This window comes from Equus caballus, chromosome 1 (genome assembly GCF_041296265.1).
Source record: "Equus caballus isolate H_3958 breed thoroughbred chromosome 1, TB-T2T, whole genome shotgun sequence".
NCBI classification, from domain to species: domain Eukaryota; kingdom Metazoa; phylum Chordata; class Mammalia; order Perissodactyla; family Equidae; genus Equus; species Equus caballus.
Window position 1 is genome coordinate 63,390,248 of NC_091684.1, and position 16,984 is coordinate 63,407,231.

At 37.6% G+C, this 16,984-nt stretch overlaps 1 protein-coding gene across 12 annotated transcripts in view; it reads left to right on the forward strand.

The window, feature by feature from the left end:
- KAT6B (lysine acetyltransferase 6B) overlaps positions 1–16,984 on the forward strand; it is a 191,736-nt gene that overhangs the window by 133,385 nt on the left and 41,367 nt on the right. For 5 of the 12 annotated variants that reach the window (XM_023645577.2, XM_070227692.1, XM_023645576.2 and 2 more), the window contains 7 exons: positions 5,025–5,140; positions 5,383–5,464; positions 7,904–8,036; positions 10,833–11,764; positions 12,747–12,868; positions 14,413–14,528; positions 16,558–16,699. In XM_023645577.2, coding sequence (XP_023501345.2) covers positions 5,025–5,140; positions 5,383–5,464; positions 7,904–8,036; positions 10,833–11,764; positions 12,747–12,868; positions 14,413–14,528; positions 16,558–16,699 — 1,643 coding nt within the window. The remainder of the gene's footprint in view (positions 1–5,024; positions 5,141–5,382; positions 5,465–7,903; positions 8,037–10,832; positions 11,765–12,746; positions 12,869–14,412; positions 14,529–16,557; positions 16,700–16,984) is intronic. The other 7 variants (XM_070227712.1, XM_070227702.1, XM_023645584.2 and 4 more) reach the window with 2 other exon arrangements.

Here is a 16,984-nt window from a genome sequence, read left to right on the forward strand (position 1 = left end):
TCACTGTGAGAAAACCCAGGGATTGGTTGGTTAGTCGTCCGGTTTTGCACTGAGTAGACAGATTGAATAATTAGGTTGAGAAGGAGACCCCTGACTAGAAAGAAACCTAAAGATGTACTCCAAAGAGGAATAGATAGGGATGGAGGAGGAAGGATTGATGAGCCCCACCCTCCACAAGCCCAAAGCTGGATTGACCATCCAAGTGGAGAAACAGGAAGCAGAAACCTTGCTTTGGCCTGTTATTTCACTAAAATTGTGCTTGTCGGGATTAAAAGTGACCTCCATGTAGCAAAATCTAAAGGTCACTTTTCAGTCTTCATCAGAAGCTAATGGACATCTTTCAGTCCACATCAGATACTCCTCTCAGCCATATTTGACCTAAGGATCTTTTTCCTTGAAATGTTCTCTTGCTTTGACTTCTGTGGTATTGTGTTCTCTGTGTTTTCTCTCTACCACTTCCTTCCACATCTTTTGTTAGCTCCTGGGCCTCTCTTCATCCCTTCAGTGTTTCTTCAGGCCTCTGTCCTTGGCCCTGTGTTTGTTCCTTTGCTTCAGGTCTTCTCCTGAGCGCCACACCTCGGGTGTAAATGCCTCCAAAACTTCTCCACTTGGACACCCCATAGGCTCCCCAGAGTTAATATCCAAAACAGCTTATCAAGCTTGCACTGCTGCCTACACCCCAAAACAACCACCACAACAGTAACAACAGAAATCTCAGCAAACAAACAAGGTCTAGCTTCTCCTCAGGGATTTCTTATTTCAGCAAATGGCACCCACCGGCTCGCAGGTGTGCTGTGACTGTGAATGAGCATGGGTGCCATTCGTACTCATTCAGTTCCACAAACCATCCTCTGTCCTTTTCTCTCACACCAAGGAATCACCAAAAATACATTGATTCTGTGTCCTAATAAATATCCTACATCCTCAGTATATCCACACCCCCACCAAACCCAGTCAGTCTGCTATTATAGTAACCTAAATCTCATCTTGACCCTCTTTCCCCTCACCGGTTTTCCATACTGCAGCCTAAGTTACTTTTTTAAATTATAAAACTAATCACAGATTTGTTTTTTATTTTTTATTTTTTTTTTGGTGAGGAAGATTGGCCCTGAGCTAACATCCATGCCAATCTTCCTCTATTTTGTATATGGGATGCCACCACAGCATGGCCTGATGAGTGGTGTGTAGGTCTGTGCCCGGATCCAAACCTGTGAACCCTGAGCCCCCAGAGCAGAGCACACAAACCCAACCACTATGCCACCAGGCTGGCCCCTAAATCACAGAATTTTTTTTAGTGGCTACCAATTACCCTTAAGAAATCCATTCTTTAATATAGCCTAGAAAACTTTCCTGGATTGGGCTCCTCTTAACTCCATTCCACATCACCATCCCTTTCATATTCTGCACACTAGTCACATTGAACCTTTTTCCACTCCTTAAATGTACCATGTTGTTCTCTCCCTCTGCACATGCTAACTTCTCCTGTCCTGCCCCTCCTCTCGTCCCATCTAACCTCATTCATCCTTCGGGTCTCTTCTTTAGGAAGGTCTTCCTTTAACCTCCTGCTAGATTCTTCCATATCTCTGAGCCACCCCATTGTCATGCGTTAATTTAATTCTTGTTTAATGTCTATTTCTCCTTTTAGACTATATGATCTGAATTGTCTGTCTTTTTCCTCACTGGTCTCAGATGGACTGGTGGTTGGTTAGATAGCTAGTCCGAGGGACCCACTGCCTGAGTCCTTATTAATGTTTTTCATTGCTGCTGTAACAAGTTACCACAAAGTTGTTGACAGAATTCAGTTCCTTGTGTTTGTAGGAGTGAGATCCCCATTTTCTTGCTTTCTCTCTGGTGAGGGCCGTTCCCTGCTTCTAGAGGCCACCCATATTCCTTGGCTTGTGGGACCCCCCCTTCTTCCATCTTCAAAGCTAGCAAAGCTGGCTGGAGTCCTTCTCCTGCTTTGCATCTCTCCTCTTCCTCCTTTCATCTCATCTTACTAACCTAGCTGGAAAAGGTTCTCTGCTTTTAAGTACTTGTGATTAGATAGGGTCTACCCAGATAATCCAGGATAATCTCCCCATCTCAAAGCCTGTACCCTTAGTCACATCTACAAAGTCCCTTTTGCCATGGCAGGCAATATATTTACAGGTTACAGGGGTTATAGCAGAGACCTCTTTGGGGGCGTTATTCTGTCTGCTACAGAGCCTATGCCTTTTTTCTACCACAGTACTTCCTCCAAAAATCATTTCTACTCATTTGTGGTCTCATCGGTATTTGTTTAATTTTAAACAGTATCCCTTTAGTTTTACTAGATAAAACTGTTATAAGCTCCTAGTGCTTAATGTGTGTTTGTAGTAAGAATGAATGAGTGAATGAATACGTATTATGCTCTCAAATATGATAAATTGCAAACCACAAAAATAAAACAAATCCAGAAAGACAAACCATTAAGAATATTGTCAGCAGAGAGAACCCGAATTTTCGAGGGAATTTGTGAGTTTATGGAATGGCTAAATGGGAGGTAAGGAATTACATTATCAGTAGCACTGTTGTCCTTTATCTAATTACTATAGATTGTGAGGAGTATACCAAGACTCAGTTAGTCTTTTGTGTTAATTTAAAGTTGGTCATGAGAAAATACAATGGAAATGTTTCTTCATCCCTCAGCATCCTTTACAAAATCATAGAAATTCAGAGCTGGAAGGCATCTATGGCCAATTCTCTTGAGCTAAATAAAGGTCCGATTGCTGCCTAAAGGAAAGATAGGCTGGAGATTTTAAAATTTGACAGGGTAGCTTAAATGGTACTAGTTGAGATATAATATTGCTTAAAGTGAGAGAAAGCAAAAAGAGGTAGAGTATTCCTCACTCTTGATTGAAAGTGGCTGAAATCCATTAATCTTCAAAATGTATAATTACTAAAAAGTATTTTTCAAAGCATACCTGTGAGAATAAATAGTGAGCTATAATATGATGTGAATTACCCTTAGTTACTGAATATTAAGCTACAGAGTACAAAAGCAGATTTTAATGTAGAGAAAAATTTAGTGCATGAAATTGAGGTCATATGTGCTAGTGATGTATGACTTACAGGAAGTAGTAAAAAGGCTGAAAAAAAGAGAAGTAAATGGTATACTTTTAAACTGATGGGACCCATTTTAAGGGTGGAATTTAAATTGCTGTTCTTTAAAACTTGAATTTTTATCCCCCTCACCATATAAGGGGGAAAGTACTCCCTGATCAAGGTAAGACCTCTCCCCTCCCCCTTCAGAGTATACTTCTCAAAGTCGACAAGCAAGCTGTCTTTGTTTGCTGTTCCTGAGCAGAAAGAGGTGATTGATATCATTTTTATATATTTAACTCCCCCACCCCTGGGCATTCATTTGAGTGAGAGAAGCCCTTGTAAAAGAATGGTGTGGTAGGTTAAATGCCTGGGTGTCTCTTCTGCCTGAGGTCGCAATCCTATGACAACATTTTATTTGCTCAACATCTTAAATACAGATGTTGAGTTGTTTTTTTTTTTTTAACTCAGGAATAGTGCGCTTTTATTAACAGCATTGATGATTGATTTTGAATGTTTTTACTTCAAAAAGCCCAATCTCTTGGTGGGTGGAATTTTATGAAGCACCTGTTAAGCTTTAGGGAGGAGGACCTTTTTGGCAGCAACCCAAAATACATATTTAAACAATGAGCCTGCCAAAGTCAGGAAATTATAAAACAGTTTTGAAATTGCAGAATCTGCTTTTCTTTATTACCCTTCAGGTTTCTTTTGCAGCTTGGTTATAAGTTCTTTCACATGGGATTTGCTAATGTTCTTACTATTTTAAAACCAGATTTAGAAAAATAAAATCAAGTTTGGAGATCTCAGGTTTATGTGATAAAAAACCATCAGATTTTAAACTGAACTGCCTTTCAAAGAGTCTAGGCTTGCACTCCCCAAGCCTTTTGGAGGAATCTATTACTCACTGCGGCCTGGCTGGCTTCCTTGAATGACGTAGCCCCTCAGGGCCTCCAGATTTGCTCTGTGAAGTGAGAGCTGCTAGATGAAAAGTGTACCCGAAACAGTGTGGAAAAGCTAAATACTCAGAAAAATTGGGGAAGCCTGCCGAGGGTGTGCTTTTTGACGTATTCTATTGACCTGGATCTTTCAACTTCTGACCTCTCAAATTCACTGTTTCTGCTCTTACTTCCAGAATTTAAATTCAGGGATTTGGGGGCAAGATAGCAATAGTATCTTCTTTGTATATCCCAGCAATGGGATATTCTTTGTATACTCTTGTTTTGTTTTGTTTTGTTATAGCATTTGTAGTTATATTATGTTAAGCAGCCCCAGTTTTTTATTTAGCTAACTGTTGTTTGAAGTTTTATGATTTCATCACACACAGAGAGCAGGAATTGTTTGCACTTCAGCACTCCACTCAGTCTGGCAGACCAGAACACTTTGGGTAAATGGTGGTTGATGAAGATGGCGAGGGCAGAAGCTTTAACAGAAGACACAGGAGAACATGATCTGAGCATACGTTATCTTCAAGTTCTCCAAGACTTGTGATTGGAATTGGTATAAATTTTCCAAATTTCTCTTAGGGAAAACATTTGTACAGTCACTGCAGTACATACCGGGAAAGAAAAGGCAGAAAGGAAAGTATACCATGGATTCTCTGATCTTTTTGTATTTTCAAGTTGTTAAGTTTCTTTGGCTGACATTGCTATCGACTAAGTCTTAGGGAAAGGAAGTTTAAAAAATCTCAGTCACGGGGCTGGCCCCTTGGCCAAATGGTTAAGTTCGCGCACTCCGCTGCAGGCGGCCCAGTGTTTCGTTGGTTCGAATCCTGGGCGTGGACATGGCACTGCTCATCAAACCACGCTGAGGCAGCGTCCCACATGCCACAACTAGAGGAACCCACAACGAAGAATACACAACTATGTACCAGGGGGCTTTGGGGAGAAAAAGGAAAAAATAAAATCTTAAAAAAAAAAAATCTCAGGCACCATTCCCATAAAGCAATTTGCTTTTTATTCTTATAGGACACCCATCCTGTTTGAAATTTTGTCCTGAATTAACAACAAATGTAAAGGCCTTAAGATGGCAGTGCATCGAATGCAAGACCTGCAGTGCATGTAGAATCCAAGGCAAAAATGCAGTGAGTATGACTCTCAATAGTCCATCTCCAGGTAAATTGTTAGTTTTCAGTGTTAAAGTTTTTCTTTTTTGTGGACTGTGGCTATTTTCTTTTTAAAGTTTTAAATACACAAATGTCAGATTTCAACAGGGATGGCGGTGCTCCTTCATTACATTTTATTACTATTAATCGGATAACATAAGAATTGTGGCATTTTACAGTTGATTTCAGTCTCAATTAGTCTCTAATATGCTGTATTACAGGATAATATGCTTTTTTGTGACTCCTGTGATAGAGGATTCCATATGGAGTGCTGTGACCCCCCACTTTCCAGAATGCCAAAAGGTGAACTTTTAAACCGTATTAAAAATGTGTTTTATTACATACTCATTAGCCTTGTCATGATGTCTGACAGCTCAGAGGTATACAGGTTCCTGAGGCATTTTTTCATCCCTCCCACCTTCCTTATACTTTTGGGTTTGGCACAGGTTGTAAACAGAGGAGTGTAAAAGCATTTAGTTTGAGGGTAATGTGTGTAATAAAGACTGATTTAGACACAGGGATAAAAAAGACCATTCCTCTCCAAAAAGCACTCCCCTATTAGAATAAGTTTAGATTAGGTAGGTCAAAAGTTTAGAATACTCTCCATATTCTTCAGTACTGTGTTCAGAGGTAGGAAATTACCTATTTTTGATGATGGTGATAATGATGACTCCAAAGTCCTACAACAGGAGCCATCACCATTTTCTTGGCCATTAGTTGACATTTTGTACATGAGCATCTGAATTGTCTTATGGCTATATCCATAGAGAATAAGAATTTTCGTTTCTATTGTGTAAGTAAGCCTAGCTCAGTCTCCTTTTTCTCATTTTATAATCTATTAAACATTAAAAATTACTTTGCCTTATTACAAAATTTATATATTTACATTGTGAAAGATTTAGAAAATAGAGATTGACAAGAAGGAATGAAAAGAACAATCAATTAGAAATCCCTTCTCTGCCTCCACACATCCTTTTGAAAAGAAATGGAACATTCTATACATGTTTTTGTAATCTTATGTTTTTCCCCTCTTAGCAATAGATTCTAGCATTCCCACATCATTAAATATTCTCCTAAACATAGTTTTTAATAACTGTGTAGTATATAGAACTCTATAGTGTATAGAGTGGGGGTTACAAACCTGGTGACTATGGGACACAGATATGCTTTGTTGGTACAAGATTGTATATATTTTAAAGACTTCTCTAAATGTATTATAGAAGAGCTGGTACAGTATTTTAAAAATTTTGAATTTGAGTCCTTATGTAGAGTATGTGTGCTCCAATTTGCCCCAATCTTGCTACTCTCCATTGTCTTAAATCCCAGCTTGATCCAGTCACGTATATTGTACCTGGGTGCTTCCTGAATGTATTTGATTTTTGCAACGCCGTGTATAAAAAATCATAACTTATTTAACTAATCCTCTATGGTGGATATTACAAATGTTTCCAATTTTTTCCATACATAATTATTGCCTTAAGATAAATTCCTAGGGAGGAATTGCTGGATCAGAGGCTGTACAGGAAAGGTTGTATCAGTTTTCAGACCCACCACCAGTGTATGAAAATACCTGTTTCCAAGTATTATGACCAACATTGACTGTTACTATATTTCATTGTCTGACACACTTTTTTTTTTACACTTAACGTCTTTGAAATCAGATGCATCTGAGTCAATAGTGTCTTAGATTAATCAAATGGTGTTTTTATTTTAAATTTTTACCAATTTGATAATAGAGAAAAGATTGATAATTTTTTTCTTTAAGCAGTGAGATTGATCATTTTTTGTGGTTGATTATTGGCTGTTTGTATATCATCTTTGTAAAGTGCCTGTTTTTATCCATTAATCATTTTTCTATTGAGGTTTTCACCTTTTTCTTACTGATTTGCAGAAGTTCTTTATATTTTTATGTAGTCAAATCCATGAATCTTTTTCTTTATGGCTTCAGTCTTAAATGTCAGTCATGCTTAGCCTATATAAATATCCACATATTTTTCTTGGTACTTGTAACATTTAATTTTGTCATATTATAATATTCGTCTGCCTAGAATTTATTTTCATAAAGAATAGGAAATAATTCTTTTCCTTCCAGATAGATAGCTATTTGTTCTATCACCACTTACTGAATCATTTCATCTTTTCCCTACTGATTTGAAATAAGACCTTTTTGAATGCTGAATTTTTTCTGTAGGCTTCAGTTGCTCTGGTCTTTCAATTCTCATCCATTGACCTATTTTCCTATGCGAGATGTATAGTTTTAATTATTGTAGTTCCATTGTACTTAAAATTTTGCAGTTTTAATTTAAAAATTATATTTTATACAGATAATTTTTTTAGTGTGGAAATTTCCAGATATGACAAAACACATTTTTTTTTTCAGAAGTTCCAAAAACTGATTGACTTGAAAATATCTTCCTCAAATCAAAAGATATACAATCTCTGACAGGATTGGGTTTTCATGTGTGTTTATGTGGTGGAGGGAGGCTTGGTAACATGTTGGGAAAAGCCTTATCGAGGGGTTCTGAGATACGGGCAGCCCTCTGCTCTCACTCCCTTGACCCAGGGGCTATTGACCGTTACTGATGGCTTCTGGAGGAGAATAACAAGGGGAATAATCCTCCTTCTGCAGTAAAGTTCTGCATACAGGCATCCTTGGGCAGCTTATTACAGCTGCAGTTTATATTTAATATCTCTCCTAAAATGAAACATTAAAATATTTTTCTCATATATATATTAATTCAGGGATGTGGATTTGCCAAGTCTGCAGACCAAAGAAAAAGGGAAGAAAACTACTTCATGAGAAAGCTGCACAAATAAAACGACGATATGCAAAACCCATTGGACGACCGAAAAATAAATTAAAGCAACGATTGTTGTAGGTTGAGATCTTATCAAAAGAAATCTTTTATGTTGTGCTTTAAAATATAGGTGATTGTAACCCCCTTAGATTCCATTAACCGTTTAGTATCATTTTTACAAACTCAAGGGATGAGGAATATTTTTCCTATTAGCATAAGCTGTGGAAATTTTTTGAAAATAAAATTTTTAATTACAGTTGGCATTTTGGGGTCTTCTGTTGGCAGTATCTGTGATGCCAAATGACATTTTTCAAGCAGTAGGATGGAAGCGGAATGTCAGAATTGGAAACAGTCATTCAGCCTATTTTATTACTGGCTGAACATTACAAGCGCTTAATTGTATAAGTATTTTTATGGGAATTTTAAAACAAGAGAGGGATTGGTCCATGTCTATAATGAATCTCTTTTGTTGCTCCAGATAACATTTTAGAAAGATACTTCTCTTTTCTGATGCTAATTTAGTTAGTATTACAGCTTTTTAAGATAGCTTTTATGAAATAGGAGCTTCTGAGAAAACTGCAAATGACTGTCCTCATGTTTGTCCCCAAAGAGTTAGGACCGTTTGGTATGTGCACATGTGTGCAGACAGACATACAAAATACTCTACAGTGGCCTGCAGATATACTATGATAACCCCATTTCCACTAGACTGTTGCCGTATAGTGGCCATTAAAGCCGAGTAGAACATTTAGCAGGAGTTACTTGGCAAAGCAGAGAAAAGAAAAGAAGTGAAATGGGTGTATTTTTTTAACCTGCGTAGAGTATAGATTTGACTATCAACCTTAAATCAGGTGTTTACAGATAAAATCAGTGGCCTTGCATATCTCAAGCAGTTCTATCAATAAGACCATTGCCCATGTCTTTAGGCTTAGTGAAAGGGTCATTGTCGTGTAGAAATGAGGTGCTCCACACACACTGCGCACACACCGTGAACAAACAGCGGGTGTCTTGCTCACTTGCTTAGTCTTTTCCCCCTAATTTTGTCTGAAGCAATTCACTGTATTACCTGCTCTCAGGTAAACAGTAACCTCCTGCACCTTTATCTCTCAAAGGAGAAACAGAAGATGCGTGCTCCCTTCTAGAGTTTTCTGTGAAAATCCTTTAACTGGTGGCATTTTTAAGTGGAATTTTTGTTAATTTCTGGAGGCAAACATGAAACACACTTATGAATAAAATCTTTCATGTTAGCATCATTTGAAGTAGAAATTGTATGTTTTTGCATTCGTTCTGTGTAAGCATTGTTCTCAAAATGGGACTGTATCCTCAGGGCCCAATTAAAAGAACCAAATTAGGATATAAACTTTCTAAACAAAGGACACAGCTGAAAATTGCATCTGGCACCAATCCTAACTTTTTGTTTGTCCAAAATTGTCCTTTGAGCTTAGGAATTTTTAAGACAGTCTAGGGAGTTTTCCTTTTTACATGCTTTATAAGCTTATTATCCTTTCTGGGCAATCGATTCCAGATACAGTCCAAATGCAGCATTCTAATGTGAAACATTGTAGCCTGAATGAGTTGTTTATTGGTAACTCTCACTGTGACACTAGAGATCTCCAGCGTTAACCTGATTTGGCTGAATTGGTGGCGTCAGGCGGAGCTCCGGGTGCTTGACCGCCTCAGATGAGCCTAGTAGCTTGCCGCGGTCATCTGCACCAGCCTCCCCTTCAGCTGACTGCCGAAATTGTTCATTAAATCTTTATGTACAAGATGACCACTAAAATGTGCTCTTGTATTTGTAATTACTTAAGATTTTTTTATAATTCAATATCATATCATTTTCAGGCTTCCATTTCTTCATTATTAGCCTTCAGCTAAATTGATAATTTTTAAAGTGCATTCTTGGGTCCCAGCACTGCCATAATTCACATGCAAATGTTTCTATTGTATAAAATTCTGCTGCAAAATGGGTAGCTTTCCAAGCTCTAGCCTGAGGTGAAGGCAGGCAGCTGCTGTTCCCGTAAGCAGCTGTGTTAGTGGAGTGACCTCCATTCTCTGTTGACCACACAGCTGTATGGGCAGAACCAGCGTCAAATGAAGTAAACTAGCAGTCAGAACCAGTGTATAAAGATTCTGACACCAGTGTCTGATAATGACCATGGTAAATGTGCTGCTTCTTCACCAGATTTTCCATGTCATGTCTGACCCGCTGTAGCTTTTCTTTAATCATTTCTTCAGTTTTTTGCTATTGTTGTCCTTTTTTCAGCAATATTTTATGCTATAATTAATTGTCTCCTCTGCTTAGAGAGTATTATTGGTTATCTTATCATTCTAAGCAAAAACTGCTGAGAGGAAGAGGGTATCTTTTAATGTTTTCTATTTTTTAAAAAACCCAAATTCGATTGATATAGTTTTCAAATTGAGTTAAAATTGCTTCTAACTAAAGATTAGATAAGCTTATTCTTTTGTAACACTTATGACATTTCCTTTAATACTTTTAAAAAGACATTTCAGGAAGTCATAATTACTTGTGACAGCACAAGGGGTAGCATTTGAATTTAATTATAATGAAAGCATTGGGTGTTCTTTTAATCTCTTCCAAAAGTTTCTTACTTATATTGCCCTTGGGTCCACATGGATTTTTCCAGTACCTGTTGGATGGGCCCTGGGAGAATCATAACATGCCAGTGTAGTTGCTGCTACCTGCTTCACAGAGAAACATCTCAGTGGAGGCACACACAAAAACAGTTGTTAGGGTTGCAATTCTGTTTCTTAAGTTTAAGCACATTGAATGCATCTAGTTGCTATAAATTTGTTTTAGATACCTTTAAATTCTATTATTAAATGCTGATACTATTCTCTAAATTTTTGCCTAGGTCTGTAACCAGTGATGAAGGATCCATGAATGCATTCACAGGAAGGGGGTCACCTGGTAGGGGTCAAAAGACTAAAGTCTGTACCACACCTTCATCTGGTCATGCTGCATCTGGGAAGGACTCAAGCAGCAGATTGGCTGTTACAGACCCCACTCGGCCTGGTGCCACCACCAAAATCACCACCACCTCCACCTACATTTCTGCCTCTACACTTAAAGTTAACAAGAAAACCAAAGGGCTTATTGATGGCCTTACTAAGTTTTTTACACCATCACCTGATGGTCGCAGATCACGAGGTGAAATAATAGACTTTTCAAAGCACTATCGTCCAAGGAAAAAGGTCTCTCAGAAACAGTCATGCACTTCTCATGTGTTGGCTACAGGTACCACACAAAAGCTAAAACCTCCACCTTCTTCACTTCTACCCCCAACCCCCATCTCTGGTCAGAGCCCCAGTTCACAAAAGTCCAGCACTTCCACTTCTTCTACCTCTCCCCAGAGTTCTTCCAGCCAGTCCAGTGTGCCCTCCTTTAGCAGTCTTACTAATAACAGCCAGCTGAAGGCACTCTTTGATGGACTTTCTCATATCTATACCACTCAGGGACAGTCTCGGAAAAAGGGACACCCAAGTTATGCACCACCCAAACGTATGCGTCGTAAAACTGAATTATCTTCCACGGCAAAATCTAAAGCCCATTTCTTTGGAAAAAGAGATATTAGAAGTAGGTTTATTTCTCACTCCTCCTCCTCTAGCTGGGGGATGGCTAGAGGACGTATTTTTAAAGCAATTGCTCACTTCAAGCGAACAACTTTCCTTAAAAAGCACAGGATGCTAGGCAGATTAAAATATAAAGTGACCCCTCAGATGGGGACCCCCTCACCAGGGAAGGGGAGCTTGACAGACGGAAGGATTAAACCTGATCAGGATGATGGTAAGCAAAAGGTCAAAGCTCCAACCAAACCTGCGTCCCGTCCCTTTTTCCCAACCCCCCCAAAAATAAATAAATCAATTCCTATTTGTCACGTAGGTCTTAGCTATTTCTCTTGTTCTCACTTCACTTTCATACAGAAGCAGTGAAACTTTGACCTTTTTCTAATACTGACTAAACCTCTAAAATGTTGTTTTTCCAACTAATACTCTCCCACCTTTTATTATTTATTTCCATTCGTAGTGACACTAGGACCCCCCAGATGCCTCCATAGCGTTGCTTATGGCTTTGTAGTCCCGCATGAGTAGCCACTGTCATGCTTCTGCCATGTTCTTTCCCATGCCGCCTCTTCATCACGGCACTGTTTGGTTGTGCGCTGTCATGCTTCCACCAGGGGGATCTCAGCTCCTCATTTCCCTCTGCTCCATTGCATTCTCATGACAAAGTTCATCCTGCTTCCTTCTCAACAAAGCCTGATCTGTGATTCTGTGAAGTGTGCTTCTGGATGTGTGTGTGTCCATGTGTGTATTCACCTTAGGGAGAAAACTGATTTCATAATTTCATCTAACAAATTGGCCCGTTAGATTTGCTACCCTTTATAAAACAAAAAACAAAAATGTCTCATTTGGACAAAGTGGTAGATTTTATTATCTCAAAAGTGATAATGGGAATTCTATAACTAGTCATTGATATAACTTCTAATCTTGGTTGAAAAATATGATTTTGCTTTGTATTCTTACTTTCCCTCATTTATTTATTGAAGCTATAAAAAGATGACTGATAATTCAAATAAAAATTTGGGCACAGCAGGGAAAGGGTACTGCTGAATCTATGAGCAGTACTTAGATGTAAAAGCTTAGAAAGGTTAAAAAAAAAAAAGATCCCTATTTGCCCACTATGCTAATTTGGTATCATTTTGGTAATATATGGTGGTTACTTGTCATTCAAGTCAGTGAATACCCTTTCTGCTGGTTTTAAATGACAGATACTGAAATCAAAATAAGCGTCAAACAAGAAAGTACAGATATAAATGTGGTTGGAAACAAGGATACCGTTACTGAAGAGGATTTGGATGTTTTTAAGCAAGCCCAGGAACTTTCTTGGGAGGTAAGGCCAGGATACCACATTATAGTAACAAGGATAATATGTGACTTCTGTATGTATGACTATTATGAAATTGCTGCTTTGATTTTATAGAGACTCCCCTCCAAATCCTTTGTGGTTCTTTAACTGTTATGATAATTTTTGTTGACTGTACACTCAAAAGCAATGACTCTGTAGAGTTGTCTCCACTCTTAAAAGTTGGAAAGAGCTCAGCTGGTCTCACAAAACAGACCAGAGTAGCAGCAGTTGAGGCAGATTTTGAAAAACACTTCTTGGTGTGGAGGAATAGAAGTCTGAATATTTTTGTTCAGATTTAGAAAATAGCAATTTTAAACCATTAGCAAAAGAAGAACATCGCTTTTAAATTTACCAATACTTTTTCCGACACAGATGGCCAGCCATATGAACAATGTCTCATAATTTTAACTCTTTGGCATTGGTGAAGGCAATATTGTGTTGCGTGATCAGTTGTAGTCACTTTTATATTCATTGTCCAGTAATTTCTTTAAATGGTTCCACTTAAAATATTAACTCTGCTTAGCTTATTGTCAGAAAAACATTAAAAGGTAAAGCTATTGGACTTCTCAAAGACAAATTTGTTATGGATTGTGACTTTCTTATGTCAGTAGACCACATTCAGTTTCTATGGCACAATAGTCACAGATGGACTCCTACCCCCCTCACTGCCGTTTTTTGCGGGCTGGGTCTGTCCATAGGTTCTTAAGCTTTATTTTTTTAGTAGCAGCCACTTGGGCTAAATACGTCTGATGGTTTCTACTTTAGGGGCTATTGGATATTTCCATTCCTCATTTTGCCCCCTCGGTATGGTTTGTGTTGTTTTTCCTTTTGCTAAGATAAATGTGAAGATTTCCCCCAATCTTTGAGATTTGAAGTCCTGTTTTTTCAGCCTACTTCTGGCATTCATAGATAGACATGATGAACAGCAGGCTATGATCTGAAAGATACTGTTAAATCTCAAGCCCTTTCTTTCCAGCACGGTAACACTGGCTTTTTCATTCACGGACATTTCTTGTCTGTGTGAGGCACTGTGCTAGACACTGAGAGTACCACAGTGAATCAGGCAGGCAGAGTCTTCACCTCATGTAGCTTACTGCGTGGGAGTCAGGGGAGGAGGGGGAGATGGATGTGAAACTGCAGACTTCACAATTGATTATTTCATTACAATTGGGGTAAATACTACTTCACGGAGGAACAAGGGACTGTAAGAGTGTATAAAGCCACATCATCTTAGGATTTCCTCGGTTTTAATACATTGCAAGAGATTATTGAATTCAGTTCAATAGATATTCGTATATGTTTATATTGTACTCATTTTCTGTCTTGGTGATACTGTTTATTAGAGTATTAGTTTGTTTATATATGAATCTTATACAAAGTTTATTTCACAAGGACCTATATAATGTTTTTTCAACAATATGAAAATTGATGATTAATATTAGTATTCTGGTCATTTCCCTTCTTGAAAGAAGCAAAATCCTCTTCTATTGCTTATATTTTGTTTATTTTCTTTTCTTTCTGTCTGACAGAAAATAGAGTGTGAAAGTGGAGTAGAAGACTGTGGCCGGTACCCTTCTGTAATAGAATTTGGGAAATATGAAATCCAAACCTGGTACTCCTCGCCTTACCCACAGGAATATGCAAGGTAATGGAATAAGCCTGGCAGGTATATCACTTCAATGCCATATATGTGAGGAAGGAAGATTCTTGATTCTAAAGCAGGAATTAGATGACTTTTAAGACATAAATTTTGACAGCTGATTGTAAGTGCTTCCAAAACTACTACTTTTACCAGCACCTTTTTATAGTATTCACTGCTCTGTGTAAACTCCTTACACTCCTTAGGTACACAGGCATTGTAAATTTTGTCTTTTAGCTTCTACACCATGGTTTCTTCCTTTGGTTAATTGGGTAAATGATGTTTGTGTATGCAACTAAATCGGGGGAAAAAGTTAGCCTTTGTAAAATATTGGGTAGTTTCTTCTCATTTGCCTTTTTCATTTTTCTAATTAGGCCTATTAGTTTTCTCTCTAATTTCTGCTATTTTAAGTTTTTTATAGAAATGTAGCAAAAGAAGGAAAAATGGAAGAAAGTAGGTAGGAGTAAGTAGCCTTAAGAGACCCTTCCCCAAATCTTTACTTTTAGAGTTTTAGAGCCATTTGTGACTAACTTGTTAAAAATGAAGACAAAATAATGGTACTAGAGTTTTCTTTTGTCTTGAACTAAGATAGGTATGAAATTGTCTTGAACTAATATGTCTAAAAATGGGTATGTTGTAAACAGATTTCAGGTGCATCAGGGTTTACTTTATTAATATCTTCTCAAATGTTTTAGCCTACAAAATTTCTGGTAATCACAAACTTGCTTTTCTTCTAGAATAGATATTGTCCTTTTCTTTACCACATGAATGTCTGGCCAGTCATCTAACTGGAGGAAATAGGGAGGGTGTTCTAGAAGTTAAGTGGCAAGCTAAGAGTCAGGAGTCTTGGTTTGTCTCCCCAACTTGTATCACTTGGCTTTGTGTTCTTGAACAATTTTTAAAAGATACTTATGAGCTTTAATTTGCATGGGTAGTCGTAAGTCATGTGGTCTGAGAGCTTTGAATAAAATTTGCAAGTCCAAGATTTGAAATTACTCTTATCTGAGTCTGTATCTAACTATCCCCATTCTTATACCGCAAAGACCTTGAATGTACTTCTAAACATTTCCTTATAAATACCAGAAGTGTCCATTTAAGCATGATAGGGTACAAATAAGAAATGTTACAATTTTTTTTTGATGTTACATATATATATATGTATATATATATTTTTTTTTTTGGTGAGGAGGATTGGTCCTGGGCTAACATCTGTGCCAATCTTCCTCTACTTTTTGTGGGATGCCACCACAGCATGACCTGATGAACAGTGCCGGGTCTGCCCCCGGGATCCGAAGCTACAAACCCTGGGCCGCTGAAGCGGAGAGTGCAAACTTAACCACTACACCACTGGCCTGGCCCCAATGTTACAATTTTTAAGGTGGAAAAAAAAGTCAGCAGAGGAAAGAAAGCTGTCTAATGTTACTCAAAGAGTCAGTAGAATTGGTAAAAACGCATAAGGTCTTTTGATTTTTCTACTTTTATTGCTTTAGACCGTATCTAACTATGATAATAACTTTAAAGTAGAAATCTATAAGTAGAAATGGAAACAGCTAAATTCTAGGACTTCTCTGCCTTATAAGTACACAGATCATTTTAAAAAATAATGAATTCACTTCTCTCTGAGTAAAAGATTGTTACATTTATACCACTGACCATATATGTAAAACTGTTGAAACTGTGACATTAAATCTGAAATTTGAAAAGTATGCATGGTTGCCTGACAGGATGCCATCCTTATTGTTGGTTTTTAGAGTAGTGATTCCAAGTATGAAAACCTTTCTTTCAGTAGGATATTTCTAAGGAAACAAATGATTTGTTCACAGAGTAAAGACAGCAAATATTATTATACTGAAAAATAATGTTCTGTTTGTACATACTCTTTATTACTGGCTTTCTTTTTGTTTTTTGAAACTGCTTCTTTCAAATACTATTATACAGCCTTTTTATGATTTAGAGAAAATTGAACAATATTTAATAATTTTGCCTAAACAGTATCATCAATCTCATAGATTCTTTGATTTTAAAATTTTAACAGATTACCAAAGCTTTACCTGTGTGAATTCTGTCTTAAATATATGAAAAGTAAAAATATTTTGTTAAGACACTCAAAGAAATGTGGATGGTTTCATCCTCCAGCAAATGAAATTTACCGGAGGAAAGACCTTTCAGTATTTGAGGTAAGCATGTGTAAATAAAAAAGACTCAACTTTCGAAACCTAGCACTTCTAAGTGTTGGCTATGTACTGATTTGTTTCTAGAAGGTACAAAGTATATTCAGTTTTGGCGTTGAAATTCAGACCACTCTCTAAAATATCCCTATGTTTTGGAATGTTTATCTAACCATATTAAGCAACCATTTAGGTTGATGATAAATTCCTTCTTCATCACATTAACTTATTTTGTCTTCCCCTAAATCCGTGTCTGCACCAGATATATTCACCAGTGAATTTATGATCTCCTCA